Below are 16,041 nucleotides of genomic sequence, written 5' to 3'. Positions count from 1 at the left end.
ATTATTTCGTTCAAGTTGTAGCCTCACCTAGCTGAAACTAATGCGTCTCTGTTTGCCTGTAGCCAGAAGATTTGGATCCTTTCCAAGAGGCGCTTGAAGAAAGAAGGTATCCTGGTGAAGTTACAATCCCAAGTCCTAAACCCAAATACCCTCAATGCAAAGAGAGCAAAAAGGATTTAATAACGTAAGCATAATGTGAGGTGAAATTATTTTTCTCCTTTTAACCTCTTCTCTCTTTGTCTTTTTTTAAACAAACGAGTACATATACGCCTTGCAGTATGAGCATGCAACATTTGCAGCATATAAATGTTTCGAACTGCCAGTTAAGTAAAGTGATAAGCTAACGTGTATTTGCTTGTTCTTAATGATGCTATATTGTATTGAGACGCCATTTTCATTTAAACCTGTTCATTTTGCAGCTTTTCGATTAGGATGCTTAAAACCCCTTGCAGTCATTGCAGCTAAACTGGAAACAATGAAACTTTTAAAAGCTTTTTTTTAAACATACTTACTATTTTGGCTGTTTTTGTTTTTGTTTGGTGGCAGATGTCCAACACCAGGGTGTGATGGGAGTGGTCATGTGACTGGTAATTACGCCTCACATAGAAGGTGTGACTTCATTTTTTTCATGGTGGATTCTGTCTTTTCAATTTATTGTTTTCAGCTTACCTCAACAATGCTGTCAAAGTAAAACGTTGAACTATGTGTTAACCCTTTGAGTAATATATGTTGATCTTAAAAGCATGCTAATTTGTGTGTTGTATAAACGTCTTTTATTTTTAAATAGATTACTAAAATTTCCAAAGTATTCTTAAGCATTTAAGTAGTTAACCCAGGAATCTCAAATATTATTTGTTACATTCTACTAGTTCATAGAGAAACAAACAAAACAAGAACATTTACAGTATGTAATTTTGGAACTAATGTTGATACCTAAATATATTCAGAGGGTTAACTATATTACAAAATTCAATATTACAGCACTTGCCCCATCGCTTTTCTGCATTACAAACTTTTACTTTTTAATTTTTATGTTGTGTTTGTTTGGGATTGTTCAGTTAATAAGAAGATTAACTTACTTGTATGTCCTGCCATGTCTTACAGTTTATCTGGCTGTCCCTTGGCTGACAAAAGCATTCGAAGTATGCTGGCCACAAGCTCACAAGAACTCAAGTAAGAAACAAATGCTTTCTTTATAAATATATATTTGACCATAAATTGTGTATAATTGTATCAGGAATTAGAAACACTGTCTGGAGAACTGCTGCAGAAGCGGCTGATACTGCTTGGAACATGTGTTGAAGTCTCTAGAAATTCCATGCAGGCTGGCTTTTTGCATAAGTCTGTTGACATAGTATGTCCTTTTGTGTATTCATTAGGTGATAGGGATGGACAAAAGTCAGAACTTCTCTAATTTCATCTAAATGTTTGAATTCCTGTTCAGTTTTTTCTGAACGTTTGAGTTTGCTAGTCAGAACAGAAAATTCTCATGCCATTAGACTGATGAAATACCTCTGGTTACATAACCAGTAAAGTGCTACAGTTTCTCAGACAGAGATTGGAGGGAAGAGCAAACAATTTGTTTATCCCTAATGCTTGCATAATTTTCCCCAGGTTTGTATCACAGTTAACAGCTTAATGCATTTTCGCATTTGACTAAGTTTTTTAGTGTTTACTTAGTTATTCCCCTACTTAAAATGCATTTTTACAGTTCCTTTCAGTTCTTTGGAGTGAGCTGTGAGCACTGAAAGTCAGAGAATTGTGAGACTTAAGCTTTGATCTGTCTTCCTTCTTGATGGAAACTCTGTATGTGGAAGAACTACAGCATTTGGTAGCGCTATGAGACAGTGGTACTCCTGAGTTAGTACTATGTTTAATATGGAAAGATGTTCACAAGTGACAAGGAAAAACTGGGTAGGGAGGGTATGAATGGATAGCTTATGCTACCATGCCAAGCAGTATTCTGTCTTTACTATACGTGAGTGCCTTAAATAGCATTTCTTGAGTTCAGTACGTATCTTGATGAAAAACACAACTGTAAAGCGTGGAATGAGAAGAAAACAAGCATGATAGTGCTGCTGAAGTAAGATTGCTCTCTAGGCTTACCTTATCTAGTCACTAGATGCAAACAATAGGTGCAAAATTTACAATTTGTTTCCCACCCAATCAAAAATAACATTTTGAAACTGTCAGTTTAGATCATGCTGGTATCTACTGCTAGAAGGCTATGTGATATGCAGGAGGAAGGGATGTAAATGAAATTGGGGAAAACATGTAAGTATAAGCAGAGTCAGGCGTGGGCACATAACCCCAAAGAAACTCAGATATGGATCTGTATTTTGGGCTGGGATGGGTCAAGTAGCAGATGTTCGACAAAATGTAGTTACATAAACAAAACACAGACACGGGACAGCATGAATAGTACTTTAAGCACATACTTTGCTGCTCTAACCCTTTATAGAGTTTCCACTTGTGCTAGGAAAGTGTTCCTGAGTTACTCAATCTACTTTGCCTTTCTCAAGCATCTGCAGTCAAACCTACTGAATGCAGACCAGAAAGAAAAAAGGGTTAACTTGAACCTGAGACCACACTATCTCAGGCCATTCTCTCTACCTATTTCAAGTTTTGCCTAAGCAAAGAGAACAAGACGAAGTCGGGTTTAAAGTTACATTTTTAGTTTTAACATCTATTATTTGCTTAGCATTTAGTATAAATTATTTCTTTAGTAGTTATCATAAGACCTAGTGAACAGATAAAAACACTAAGTGAATTTAGAAGTTAAGAAATGCTGGAATTTTAAGCAGGCTAACTTAACTCAGTTCTCTTTTGCATTTTGATTACAAGGCAATTCTTCATTTTCTGATCACATATTTTTCTGCAGGACAACAAAGTAATTCGTTGCACAGGGCAGACAACAATAACCACATAAGCAACTAAAGAATTTCTTCTGTTTTCCTCATTATCCTATGTGTGACCCTGTCTGTTACTCACTGCACTTTTATCAAACTGTACTCTCAAGATAGAACTACTAATTCACTCACACATTTGTCACTGTCATTGCATCTGAGTGTTTCCTAATTAATTTATCTTAGTTATAAAGGAATTAATTATTTTTCATCTGCAATTGTACACGGAAGTCAGTCAGGATTGGTATTATCCCTGTTTTAAAGCCAGAAAACTTAAGCATATGATTTTGATTGCTCAGTTTCAGACTTCTAGGACTCAATTTGTCAGAGCTCTTTGCGTTGTAGGCTGTATATGTTCAAAGCCAAGTACCTGTTGAATTTGGTTGGAGCTGTGGAGCCACTGGTTGGAGCCATTCAGCAGTTCTACATGATGAGTGATTGACCCTTTGTGGAAAGGGATGAACTCTACAGAAAAAGCAGGATAGAGTCCAGTGTTCCAGAAAAGCCATGGGACTATCCATTCTCCTCCCCCAAAACTCTGATCAGTCCCAGCTTCCACTTGGTCTGCTCACTCTGTCCTGTTTTCTTTCATCATTTTTTCTGCATTGCTCCCCGTCTCAAGCTTCTTGTCAAATCAGCCCATCTTCTGTCTCCACCACATTTATATTTTTATTGTCCTGTATCTCTACATCCTGCTGAAGCTGGTACAGTGAGAGAAATAAAGCATCTTTGCTTTTCTCACATATGTTCGAAAGCAGGGAAGTAGGAGTCCTATGGATGGCAGCATCCTTTATACAGCTCTCATTTATGCTCTTGTTCTTTGCCTAAGATGGAAGAAGATGTGATCATGTAAATGATAATGCGTGTGCACAAAACAGCTAAACCAAAGCTACATAAGCGATTTTGGTTTTGGAATTTTTAAACCGTGGAATGCTTCGTTTACATCTGTTATATTTCTGTGTGTGAGCTTTGGGGGTATAATTTTCTTGCTTTTAAAAAGAGCAAACTGAAAAGAAGCAGTAATTTCATAATGTGGGATTCTACTGGCTCTCTGTCAGGCCACCAGCCACCATGGGAACTTTTGATATCCGCTGTGTAGGTCACCTGAACTACTGTGGTAGCAAACAGCAGTAAAACATATAACGCTCTGCATGGACTGGCACCAGGAGGAGGTGGGAAACATTGCTGGAGTGTGTCATACATATTTACTGACAGTGGAAGAGCAGTGAGAATCAGTAACCTTGGCTCCTGCCCCAGGCTGTAGAGAGAAATGTATACACATTTTTTGACTATATCCCAAGCTGAGATCCCTTCTGTCCTGTCCTTTCCAATCTGTACTGTTCCCATCACTTCTTCATCTTTTATTCCTTGTTCCAGTTTACGATGTAGTTGTTTCCAGTCATCCATGAAGATTTCAACCTCTATAAAATTTCAGGCATATACTTTTTTAATGCGTGGGGTACAAAGAACAACTGATAGCCCGGTAGAAGAATGGAGTGCAGCATGGGGATCACACTTCTGGACTTCATAGTTTGGAAAGATTTCATACTTTTGTGGCTTTGTCATGCATAGCTTATGTAGCAGATATCGCATATGTGCTGGTAAAGCCTTTATATCACGTTTTACCAATTCATGATGTCCTTCTGTGCATTGTACAACACACTCAAGTTATGTATAATGCTGCTTCCTAACTGGAATTTTGCTAACACACTGGTTCTTTTTAAGCCCTAACTAAAATCAGAAATATCAGACACTTCAAATAATATCCATTCAAATAATATCATTCACATAATATTCATAAATTAATACAGGAGTCTGAAAAGGTTAGGCAGAAGTTTATTTTGCTAAACAGTTATGCTCACTGTATTGCCTTTCGGTAGTTGTGGCTCCATAAATTCCATCACTCCCATTTCCTGGCTCCCAGAAAAATAATGTGGCAGCTTTCAATTAAATTGTTCCAGGGTCGGCCAAATTATTCCATACTGACCATGCTTCTCTTCTGTAAGGCTTCTTGCTCGGGTTTTTTTTGCAGTTTGTATGATTCTCCACTCTCACCCAAAGCCCAGGTGGAAACAGGAGAGTCTTTATGCAGTTTATCGGCAGACCAAAGCAGTTACGCAGCCTGGTCAGCGATCATCAGATAGCAGAAGGATTTTTTCAGCTTTAGTTCTCAGTTACTGCTGCTGGCAAAAAAAGAGGTCAACAGCTTTAAGGGTCTCCGAAGAAATTAATATCTGGCAAGAATCCAGACTTTTCCAGCATTAAGATTTGGGTTATAATACTTGTGAAAAGCAACTAATTTTTAAAGGACCTAGGGACACTATGTTGATGTGTAAACGTAACTATGATGGGAAAGCAATTAACAGCCCACCCAGTAACAGCTACCAATATTGAAATATTCAAAAGTTAAATCTGGTTTAATCATACCCAGGGGCTTTTCCTTATCAGTTTTCCGTATTTACTTCTTATCATAGAAGGTTTTTCTAACAGTTACAGTTACTTCAAAACTGTAATCCCATTGTAGAATTATAAATACTGTAAAAAAAAGCAACATTTTGAAGCACTTTTGATCTTGTTAAAAAAAAAATTTAAGAAAACCCTAAAATTAATGATTGTTTTTAAAAGGACACATTTTGATCGTCAGTAAATCAATCTCAGCTAAAATGCATCATACTGACTGAGAACAATCCTACTCGATGTACTGCCAACATGGGAACCAGAGTACCTGGGTACCAGAAACTCCCAGAAAAAGACAAACTTAGTTCTACTTAGTGCTACTACGATGTAAAAATAATCATACTTTTTCAAAGGAAATAGGTAACTACGTATTAGCTTAGTCTACTGTGGAACTGACTATCAAATTGTCAACATTTACCCTTGTTCTTTGGGTCAGTTTTCTGCCAGAAAATCCTATTAGTGCTTATATTAAAGAATCTGAACCTCAGAAAGATTTGCAGTTCAACCAGATGTCTCCAAGTTTGGGTATTATCTGATGCTGTTGTAACACAGCCAGTCCTTCAGACCCAGAGACCTGTGTCTCTGTGTAGATTTTGCATGTCATTGTTTTCTGTGGTGGACATCTTTTGGTATTCCCCTGTGACACTTTGAGGGGGGAGTACAGTCTCATTTCCCTCTCTACAATGAAGCCTGAGAGCTTTTCTTTTCCACATCTCTTCTTAACTCAAAGTGAGGAGATCAGTCTATTTTTGCACGTTCTCCACAATGAAGTAAGAGTTGGAATTTCTGTGCCTCCTTCTTCTTTCCATGTCACTCTGCTCTAATGTCCATATTCTTGGTTGTCATCGTCTACTCTTATCTTCCTTTTATCCTTGTCTCCCTATTCCCAGATGTGTCATCCAAGTAGTGTCTTCCATTCAGTTCAGATGGAAAGGTGAGCTTCTCTGACGCTTTCCCTGTTAACCACAACTCTTCCAGGAAGAACAACTCCATGCAGTACATTTTTTTCTGGATGGAAAGGATATTGGTAGCTCATACTTCAAGGGAAACTCTTCCATGTTAGTATAACCTCTTAACACCTACTTTCTATTGGTGTAATTTTACTGCAACTTGCTCAGCAAGAACTAACAACTGGGAAGAAGAGATATCCTGTGAGGAATGGAGAAGCTTGCGTTGAATTTATTCTGATGAATATATAAACCAAAGTATTACTGGAAAAAAAGTAATATTTTCTTACTCACTTTAGTGGTCTTGCAAAAAGTAAGCCTTCTCCAAATACAGAACTAAAATGCAGAAACAAAAACTAATAGGATATATTAGTAAAACACCACAGAAACATTGCCCTCTTTAGACAGGTAACCAGATTATTCTTAGACATTGTTTGGTACCTACAATCTATAAACCTTAATAGCTCTCACAATATACAGCCACTTTTTGTACTCAAATCAGTTACTTCTGCAGAGATCTGTTTAGCTGCTGAAGCGATTTCTCCACCTACATCCTGTGTTTGCCACTTGAGATGTTTCTGATGTTCAGTGCCTGGGTTTACATTTTTTGCTTCATCTGCACAGGAATATTATCCCTTGCCTTGCCTTGCCTTGCCTTGCCTTGTCTTGCTTTGCCTTGCCTTGCCTTCCCTTCCCTTCCTTTCCTTTCTGTTTTCCTGCTGAGATTACATCTGTGCTCCTATAAGAATGCAGTAAGGCTATGACCTATTACATAGTTTTCACTCACTTTTCTCTTAGAAAAATACTCTTTGTTGCAAGAGGAATAACCATTTCCATTCTTATTACTGCTTTTTTACCCCTCTTGTTTATGTCCTCTTTTTTTTTTTTTTCCTACATGGGAGACTTAATAGAAGTTGTCATTACAGTTTTTCTTGAATACTGAGGTTGTTGAGCTTAGTAAGCCATCTTGTGTTATAATTAAATACTCCTTTGATGCTAATTATGTATCCTTTGAATCTGCAGATAGTTTTTTAAGTTCCTTGATGTTTTAGCTAACTTCTCTATGGAAAATGTGATTGCAAGGACCAGAAGCGATGTATTTGGAATAATGTTAAAAATTACTAGAGCGAGTCATTTGTAAATGATAGTGTTTTATTAACTTATCTGCAATGTTATGGTAAAACAAACTGCGGTCTTTAATGTGTTATTAAATTGCAAGTTAGCGTGCAAGTCTAATTTAAATTATTAAAAAAAAATTGAAGGAACATAGATCCCCAATATAAGTTCATCTATAAGGAATAATCTTTCCCATTTTGTTCAACTAGATCCTTGGGCCAAGTGAAATTAGGAATCTCATGTGGTTTCAGTGGGGTTTTTTTGCATTTTTGTTTCCTGTATTTATTGCAGATTTCCACTTGGATACCTTATCTTTGATGGCAGCATGCATGCCTGGCCAGAACAGAACACCTTGGGCTCTGTTCCTGCACTTCTCAATACTCAAATGGGCACTGTAGGTTATACCTAGCATTTCCAACCTCATGTTGTGTGGTGTTATGATAATGTCCTTTGTATAGAAACCCATCATCTGCAGCAACCTCATCTCTGTAGTCGCAATAAGTTTTACATATGGAAGTGGCTGGGCTTTTTTTTCTGTTAGAATAACTCATTCGGACTCTGGTAAGGTTGAGTCATTCCATTTTTCTCACTTAAGTTTGTGAACTTAAAATACTTGAAAATACTTGAGTTCTGTTTACATAAGACCCTCATCATTGTTTTCATTACTGAGAGGTAGTCTTAAAAGCATGTACTCTCAAAAAAGCTTCTTAAAAGCCATCTACATATCAGTACCTCTGATGCTGTGAAATGTTCCATGCAGACACAAAATTGTTTGCATGAAGCACCTTGCAGAATCAGGGCCTTAGTAAGTTTTCGATACCATGAAATGCTCTGAAATGACAGGTTTAATTTGCACAGTGACATCTACAATACCCAAATCGTTTATGGTCGCTTGCTTTGAGTACTTTATTATTTAAAACAAAAGATACTGATAGCTGTGCTTTTTTACTGTTTGGATTTTAATCAGTATTTAAAACCATTTGCCACTTAGTTGTGACCCGAAATATAGTCTCAATTCAGATGAACGTTCACTGAATTAGAGTAATTTTTTCAAAACAACCTGTATGACTTAAGAGTCTGAACTTTGTTTTCAGAAGGAATGTAAGTGCTGGGCGTCCACATCCCTGCAACTTCTATATGCCTAACTTTGAAAGTGGAACACAGTGTCTGCAGTAAGAACTTAGGCAGTTTTAACAATACAACCCTTAGTTCCTAAGCTCTTCACTAATCACCGAATATTTCAGTGTGAATGTTTATTTAACAGTTCATTTTAATTTTTAAAACTTTTCTCTTGTCAGTCATTCCAGTGCCATTCTGTGCGGTCCCTAAGCAGCTATTCTGAGAGGAGCACTTAATTGTGATTAACTATCAATGAATTTGCTTAGTTATGTTAACATGCCCAATGAATCTCTCTAAGGCCTTCTTGTCTGGGAGTCTTTCCATTTGTACAGTTGCCTCCGCCTTCCCTGGGTTTGGCCATACTTCTTTGTCATTGAATGTGTCCTACATGATGAATCTCATTCAGCCTGGCATTTGCTTGTATCCAATCCAAGGGTCTTTTCTTTGGCACAATTTGGTTATTGTGCAAACTCCCATTGTGATGTTGATCATTTTTGCTTCAAATCAACAGATCATAACCAATTACTCATTCCATCCAGATCCGCAAAGATCTGCAACATGATGCTGTGGTATATCCCAAGTGCTGAGGCAATCCCTATGGGAAGTTGCATAAACTATACAGTTGCTAAAAGGGGAATTAAAAGTGCAATGTTTTGCACTTTCTGTGTTTGGTCAGACTTGCCAAAACCCTTTCATATATACCCCAGAATAAAAGTAATTTTGTCACTCAAAGTCCTGAATATGATTGTCTGGATCCTCAGTTGGTGTAAATTAGCATAGCTCCATTGCCTTCAGTGGAGTTACGCTAAGATACAATGGTGATGATCTGGGCAGATGCCCTCAGCTGCTCCCTTGGGTTAGCATTCATGTTTGATTGCCTTATTTAAATCTTTTGAAGATATAAAATTCCTTGCATTGTTTGGTTTCTTAGAGTGGCCAATTGCTAACTTGATTACTTGGTGTTTGTATCTGCACAGTAACATCTGATTTTACCATGCAGTTAAGTTCACTCCTTTCTTTTTATCTTAGTGCTATTGGGACTTTATGTGGCACACATTTTTTGCAGCACTGTAATATCTATATCAATGTTTTATATCTCTGAAATATCCCATATCCTTCATAAGCACCTCATCATAACCTTCTTTTACAATATTTTTTGTATTCCCAGTAAGTGGAATTTACATTTGCTCATCTGCATGTAAAACTGCTCTTCTACCCTAACACACACAGAATTTCCACTGCTTCAAAGTCTGCTGGTTTCTCTCCTACAGATAACGACATTGTGCTCTTTCAACATGGGCTAATTTCATTTACACTGTGTGAAAAAAAACCTAGATTCTGAGGAGTATTTTAACATTGGCCACCATTAATTATTTGTGTATGCTTGACTGTGCCTACACTGCACTCTGCTTCAGCAGTATCTGTTTTCTGTAATAAAAAAGAGGCAGAGGAGGACTGCTGTATCAGCACATTACTATTGTTACATATTTTTTTTCAGACTGTGGTAATAAGGAGAAAAAGACAGAACCTTGATAAAAATTAAATCTAAACAAATTATATTTAAGATGCAGTTTCCATAATTATACTATTTACTAGTTTCATTAAAATGATCAGCTGTAAAGTAGTCAATCAGAGTGATATTCAAAAGAACATCTTCAGGCTTCTGAGTTAACACTGCATGGAGATGAACGGAATCTAGTTTCCAAATTTTCAGGCTGTGAATTAATGGGGACATCATTACAAAAGCATATGATCAGCTTAAAAGAGCTATAAATATAATTAATATTTTATTCAAAAGAAATTAGATACTGGAGCACTTTTTTTCTGTATTAAGTAGGAAAGGAACCAAGTCATACAGACGCAGTTTATAACACCAAGCCATAGTCTCCTTTTCTCTTTTCTTTTCTTTTTTCTTTTCTTTTCTTTTTTTTCTTTTCTTTTCTTTTTTCTTTTCCTTTTCTTTTCTTTTCTTTTCTTTTCTTTTCTTTTCTTTTCTTTTCTTTTCTTTTCTTTTCTTTTCTTTTCTTTTCTTTTCTTTTCTTTTCTTTTCTTTTCTTTTCTTTTCTTTTCTTTTCTTTTCTTTTCTTTTCTTTTCTTTCCTTTCCTTCCCTTCCCTTTCCTTCCCTTCCCTTCCCTTCCCTTCCCTTCCCTTCCCTTCCCTTCCCTTCCCTTCCCTTCCCTTCCCTTCCCTTCCCTTCCCTTCCCTTCCCTTCCCTTCCCTTCGTTTCCCTTCGTTTCCTTTCTCATTTTCTTTTTCTCTTTTTCTTTTTCTTTTTCTTTTTCTTTTTCTTTTTCTTTTTCTTTTTCTTTTTCTTTTTCTTTTTCTTTTTCTTTTTGTTTTTCTTTTTCTTTTTCTTTTTCTATTTCTTTTTCTTTTCCTTTTTCTTTTCCTTTTCCTTTTCCTTTTTCTTCTTTTTCTTTCATTTTACAGGTGGAAAACCATTTTTTCCAGGCCAGCCTGTCTGGCACTGTTCTTGAACACATAATTCACACAAAAAGCATGTTAAAGCAAACTTAGTATAAAATCACAACTTACTCATTTTGCCAGTAAAATTATGAGCTTATGGATTTTTTATTTGCTTGTATAAACTGGTGATAGCTGAAAGAACTAAAATGACCCTGTGTTAAATGTCTACTGAATGCTGAATTCAGAGTTTAATAGGTAAACAACATATAAATTACTTTTTTGACTATATAATCGGAATCTATAATTCAGCCATGAGTTAGACATGCTATCAGACAGCAAGTATAAAAATGGAAAAACATCTTGGTTATTTCCTACAAATATTTGTATGTTTTTCTTTTAAATACAAAGGTTATCCTTTAAAAGGGAGTGAATGCAGATCTGGTATTTTAACTTCAGTGTATTTCACAAAAAAGTTTTAATTTAAAAGCTGTAAATGTTGGGTGTGCTGGAGACTGCAGAGATAAATCACTGGTTTTTTTCTGCGTGAATATGAGTTATAAGCAAATTGTGGAAAAAAACAGGGAAATCATAAAAATTGATATGAAAAGAACTGAATAATTTTAAAAAAATGATAGATTATGGGTTTCTCCTCAAGGCTTCTCCAGGAACCATTGTAGGTGGTGATTTGTTTTCCTCTGATGCACTAATCAAGAAACATCTGTCAGGAAAGCGTAAGTATGTTCCATAAGTATAGGTGTGATGGAGGAGGGGCAAGGGCCTTGTTTTTGAATAACACCCAATACACTTGTTGTGACTTCAGTGTGAAGAACCTGAAGGAATGGAATTATTAAGATTTTTTTTCTTTATTTTTTTAAGCTACCTAACTTTTAATCCTCAACACTCCCATTCACAGAAAAAGACCTTCAGTGATTCCAAGGCTTTCCTGAGACCTGATCCAAAGTCCTCCTAAGTCAATGGAAAACCTCCCACCATCTTTAGCTGGCTTTGGATCTGAGATTAAGTTCTGTAACAGTGAAAAACTTTCCCTGAGCAGCATGTTTTTAATGGAGTGAAAACAATATTGCAAGACCAAATTCCATGCATAACCACATGAGCAGAATTTACACTCATTACACTTGACAAAGCAAGTTTCAGGTTGATACTGTCATAGACAGAGTCCTACCATTGCTTATTTTACAAGAAAAAGGTATTTTTAAGGTATTAATTAATGAAATTTTGGTAAGGAAGTTCTTTCACTTTTGTTTAATTTCTATTTAATACAATAAATCTCTGTAAATTAAAAATAAGTAGTGTTTAATGCATGAGAGGTAATTGTCTACCAGTTTGTATGCAGAACTTATATCCAGAATACAATGTTTTAACCATAGTTTACCTGACTTCAATTCTGTTTTTACAAATTTTGGTATTAGCTCTACTGAACCCAGAGTAAATGCTACTGATTCACAAATGGATAATAAGTAATTACGTCAGAACCACGTATCTCCAATTTTTTCAAAAATTCTTGTGAATTTTAACGTGTCACAGACCAAATGTGTTTTATGTCTTCATATAAAGTCTTACACAATCAAGAATGATTTCAAAAATAATTTTATTCCATCATAAAGTTTAAAATCCATTATTTCAAGGTAGTGGGGTTGTCTTCAAGACTAAGAAAAACTTTTGTCGGTTCATGTCAGTGAAAATACTTTCCATTCAAAGGTAAAGTAAATGTAATGAATAAGATACTTATCCAAAGGGTATTCTTTTCTTATGAATTTCCCTCACCATAAAAAGGGAGATTGGCAGTTTCTATAGACACTGCCAATGGATTAAATTCTGTGCAAGAGATACAGTCCACAACACTGAGAACTGGGCAGTGGCAACCTATGGGAGACATTTCTGTAAGATGTAGTTTGCTGGGTAACCTGTTCCACAGTCTTCCAGTTGATCTTCCGGAGATGCTATATTCGTCTTGAAAGCAGTGGGTTTCCTATGGCTGAATGGGTGCTGAGAGTGGAATTCTTCCGATCTCTACTTCATGCCAGGAGGTTAATAAGAAGCTTTTCTTCTTCCATGTCATGTATAGTTGAGGATCACAACCTCTCAGCTAATCAAAACAGAGAATCTGTGTTTCAGCTATGTTCTTGCCCCATGTATTATTCTCTCAAATCCTTGTCAGAAGGCAGTTAATTAGCAGGAATATTTGTGAGGATAGTGATTTTTTAAAAATACTTTGTCGGAGTATGAATACAACATCTAAACATTTACTCTGAAAACAGAAAGTTGCGGTTCTTCATCGTCATCCTGGAAAGAAAGAAGTATTAATCAATGTTTAGATGAGATCTGTATCAAAACTAACCAAGTGAATTAGAAATCAGAGTAAGGAGCAGTAAATAGATGCTCAGGGATATTTGGCTATAAGCACAGAGAAACTACTAGTGATTTTGGAAAAGAAGTGTATTGCTTTGAAAAAACATAGGGAAACCTTTTTCTTACAAAAATCATGTAAGCCAAAGTTCCTAGCCTTTCACTCAGGGCTGCTTTTCTAATTCTGCAGTGCATGAGAGCTCCGAGCCCTAAGGTATGATGGAGCATGAGCACTTTCTGCCTGCGTTCCCGACTGTGAGCAAAGTGTTTCTGGGTGAGCGAGCTGTTTTCTGCACTGCGGTCTGGAGTCGCGCGGTGCCATTGTGCTGCATAGCCATTTATCCCCGTTTGTAACCTCCAACCTCTCCAGCACTCTGTGCAGCTGTGTAGGAAACTATTCCTGCAGCTATTAGACTGCGAAATTAAAGTGGCTCTTTCATGAAATGTTTACAGTATAAACCAAGCTTGCACTGCCTAATCTTATGGGAGTTGCAGAAGGGGAAATCATACAAAAGCGTGGGCTTTCTGCCTTTGTTAACTTTAAGAAGAAAGTAAGGAGGGCCAAAGTAAGAAAAGACACCAGAGCATATCCCGTGACAATAAAAAGCACAACTCATTTTCAAGTGCTCTACTTAATGACACCTCGGAACATTCTTATAAAGCTGGAATTGTTACTTAAGTGCTGTTCAGTACAGTCTCGGATTCCAGCACAGGAAGGAATAGTTTAGCTTGGAACAGTTTTAATGGTCTTCTTGGAGCTTCCTGCCCTCGCTGAAGGGATGGTTCCCTTGTTCACATAATGTGCAAACTGCCTCATGCAGTCTGGCAGGTTAGGGTGAAATGGCACCAATTTCAGGTTATTGAATACTGCACTAAAAGCTCCGTTGTTTCTTTTACTGCTACCCAGACAGCTGCAACATCCTTTCAGGAGGGACAGGAAACTCCGAAGCAGAGGCAGATGGATGCCTGGAGTAGAAACTGGGAGTATTGTCTCAGGCACACAGTCCCTCTCACTGATCAGGACGTTTGGTGTGATCCACTTTGTCTACCTCGCTGAGAATCTCTGAGCGTTCATTAGTTCTGCAAACTGGACTTCACAGTCGTAATTTTCAATTGCTGAAAAGAGCATACATAAATACAAAGGATTATACGAATATTTCAAATATATACAACTATACAAAGAAATTGGCTGATGGTTGAACTTGAACTATCAAGAAGGGACTGAAATCAAGTAGAATGATAGTGCTTAATCTTTCTGGAAATAAGCCTGTAAGGAAAGGTTGCACCTGTACTGCCAGTAGGATGCCAAACAGTATGCTCTCTGATACAGCTTGTAAGGCCTATTACAGAATTACAAGATCATGTAGGCAGGGACCTCCGGATGTTACCTAGTTCAGACTCCTGCTCAGACCAAGTCCAATTGGAGCAGGTTGCTCAGGACCTTGTCCAGTCAAGGTTTCATTGTCTCCAAAGTTAGAGTTCCCACAGCCAGTGTTGGACCAGCCTTATGGTAATTTTTATTTCATTTGTAATGAGTTTGACTTTCCCATGCTGAACCTTGTCCCTATCGACTCTCATTCTTCAGCTTTGCAGCTCTGAGAAAACTTTTTCTATGCCTTCACCATGCTATTGTGTTAGGTATTCATAGACAGAAATAGAATTGTTTCTTACACTTTTCTTCAGAAGAATGAACAATCCAGCGCTCTCAGCCTCATATATCAAGTGCTCCAGGCCCATAAGCATCTGGCAACGTCTTGCAGCAAGACAAACTTGCAACTTCGTGTTTGTAGTTCTCAGAGTGCTGGGAAGAATACAAAAGACATTGTGCCCTTGTAAGTGTTACTTCATTAGGGGTGATTTGTCTGCCCACTGTCTACCCTCTGAGACTACCTCAAGGCAGTGGGATGGAGTAATTTTGGGAGTGTGCATAGCTGTGGTCATGCCCAACCTGTCCTACTTGCAGATAGGTTCGTGACCGGACTCGCCCCAAGGGTTTTTCCCTTCAGTATTAATTTTCTTGCTTAGCATTGCAGGCCTGAGATAAATTCGAGTAAATGGTGAGGTTATACTTAAAAGTCCGTGTAGATGGAGCATCAGTCTCAAGTCGGTTGCACCAAGAATTAGAGCATGTCAGTGAATTTCTCAAAAATCAGTATAAACTCACACACAAAATCAGTAACAAAACTGGATTTCCCTTAACATTACTGTTCATTAGCCTTCTTACTAGACCAGACTGCCTCTCACAGTCTGATATAATTCACACTCAGTATTTTCACATTTCCTCACTTGGGCTTGTGACCAATGTTTTTAGGCCTAGAGGGAGAAAGCTGCTTGTTTTCATGAAACGAACACTGAAGGATTTTACTCTTTTGCTGTTCACTCTTCACCCCCAAAATAGAAAGTAGTGTCTCTGCTTTATCTGTCTGGGAAAGCAAGACCTGTGAGAGTTTGCTCCCTTTATCCAAATGTTAACCTGTCCCTGTTGTTGGATGGCACGTGTTTTTAAGATAGAAACACAGACAGTCGGAAGAGCTTTAAAAGCCCATCCAGTACAGGAACTCTGTGGTACAGCAGCACTTCTCAAGGTTGCTAATGGGCACAGTGCAGCAACTGCATTGGAGACAAAACAACCCTCTTAGCCCTAAGACACAGTTAGTCACCTAAACACATTTTACATCAAGCTATTATGTTTACCTTATCTTAGCTTTCTGAATGTGCACTG

General features: G+C 37.3%; 1 protein-coding gene across 18 annotated transcripts in view; it reads left to right on the top strand.

Annotated features, from left to right (window-relative positions):
• MYT1L (myelin transcription factor 1 like) overlaps window positions 1-16,041 on the top strand; it is a 324,171-nt gene that overhangs the window by 260,871 nt on the left and 47,259 nt on the right. For 11 of the 18 annotated variants that reach the window (XM_075414772.1, XM_075414771.1, XM_075414773.1 and 8 more), the window contains 3 exons: window positions 63-184; window positions 547-609; window positions 1,105-1,173. In XM_075414772.1, the coding sequence (XP_075270887.1) occupies window positions 63-184; window positions 547-609; window positions 1,105-1,173 (254 nt within the window). The remainder of the gene's footprint in view (window positions 1-62; window positions 185-546; window positions 610-1,104; window positions 1,174-16,041) is intronic. The other 7 variants (XM_075414780.1, XM_075414778.1, XM_075414777.1 and 4 more) reach the window with 1 other exon arrangement.

This window comes from Opisthocomus hoazin, chromosome 2, assembly GCF_030867145.1.
Source record: "Opisthocomus hoazin isolate bOpiHoa1 chromosome 2, bOpiHoa1.hap1, whole genome shotgun sequence".
NCBI classification, from domain to species: domain Eukaryota; kingdom Metazoa; phylum Chordata; class Aves; order Opisthocomiformes; family Opisthocomidae; genus Opisthocomus; species Opisthocomus hoazin.
The sequence above is the reverse complement of the archived record's forward strand: the minus strand, read 5'-3'. Positions and strand labels throughout refer to the sequence as shown.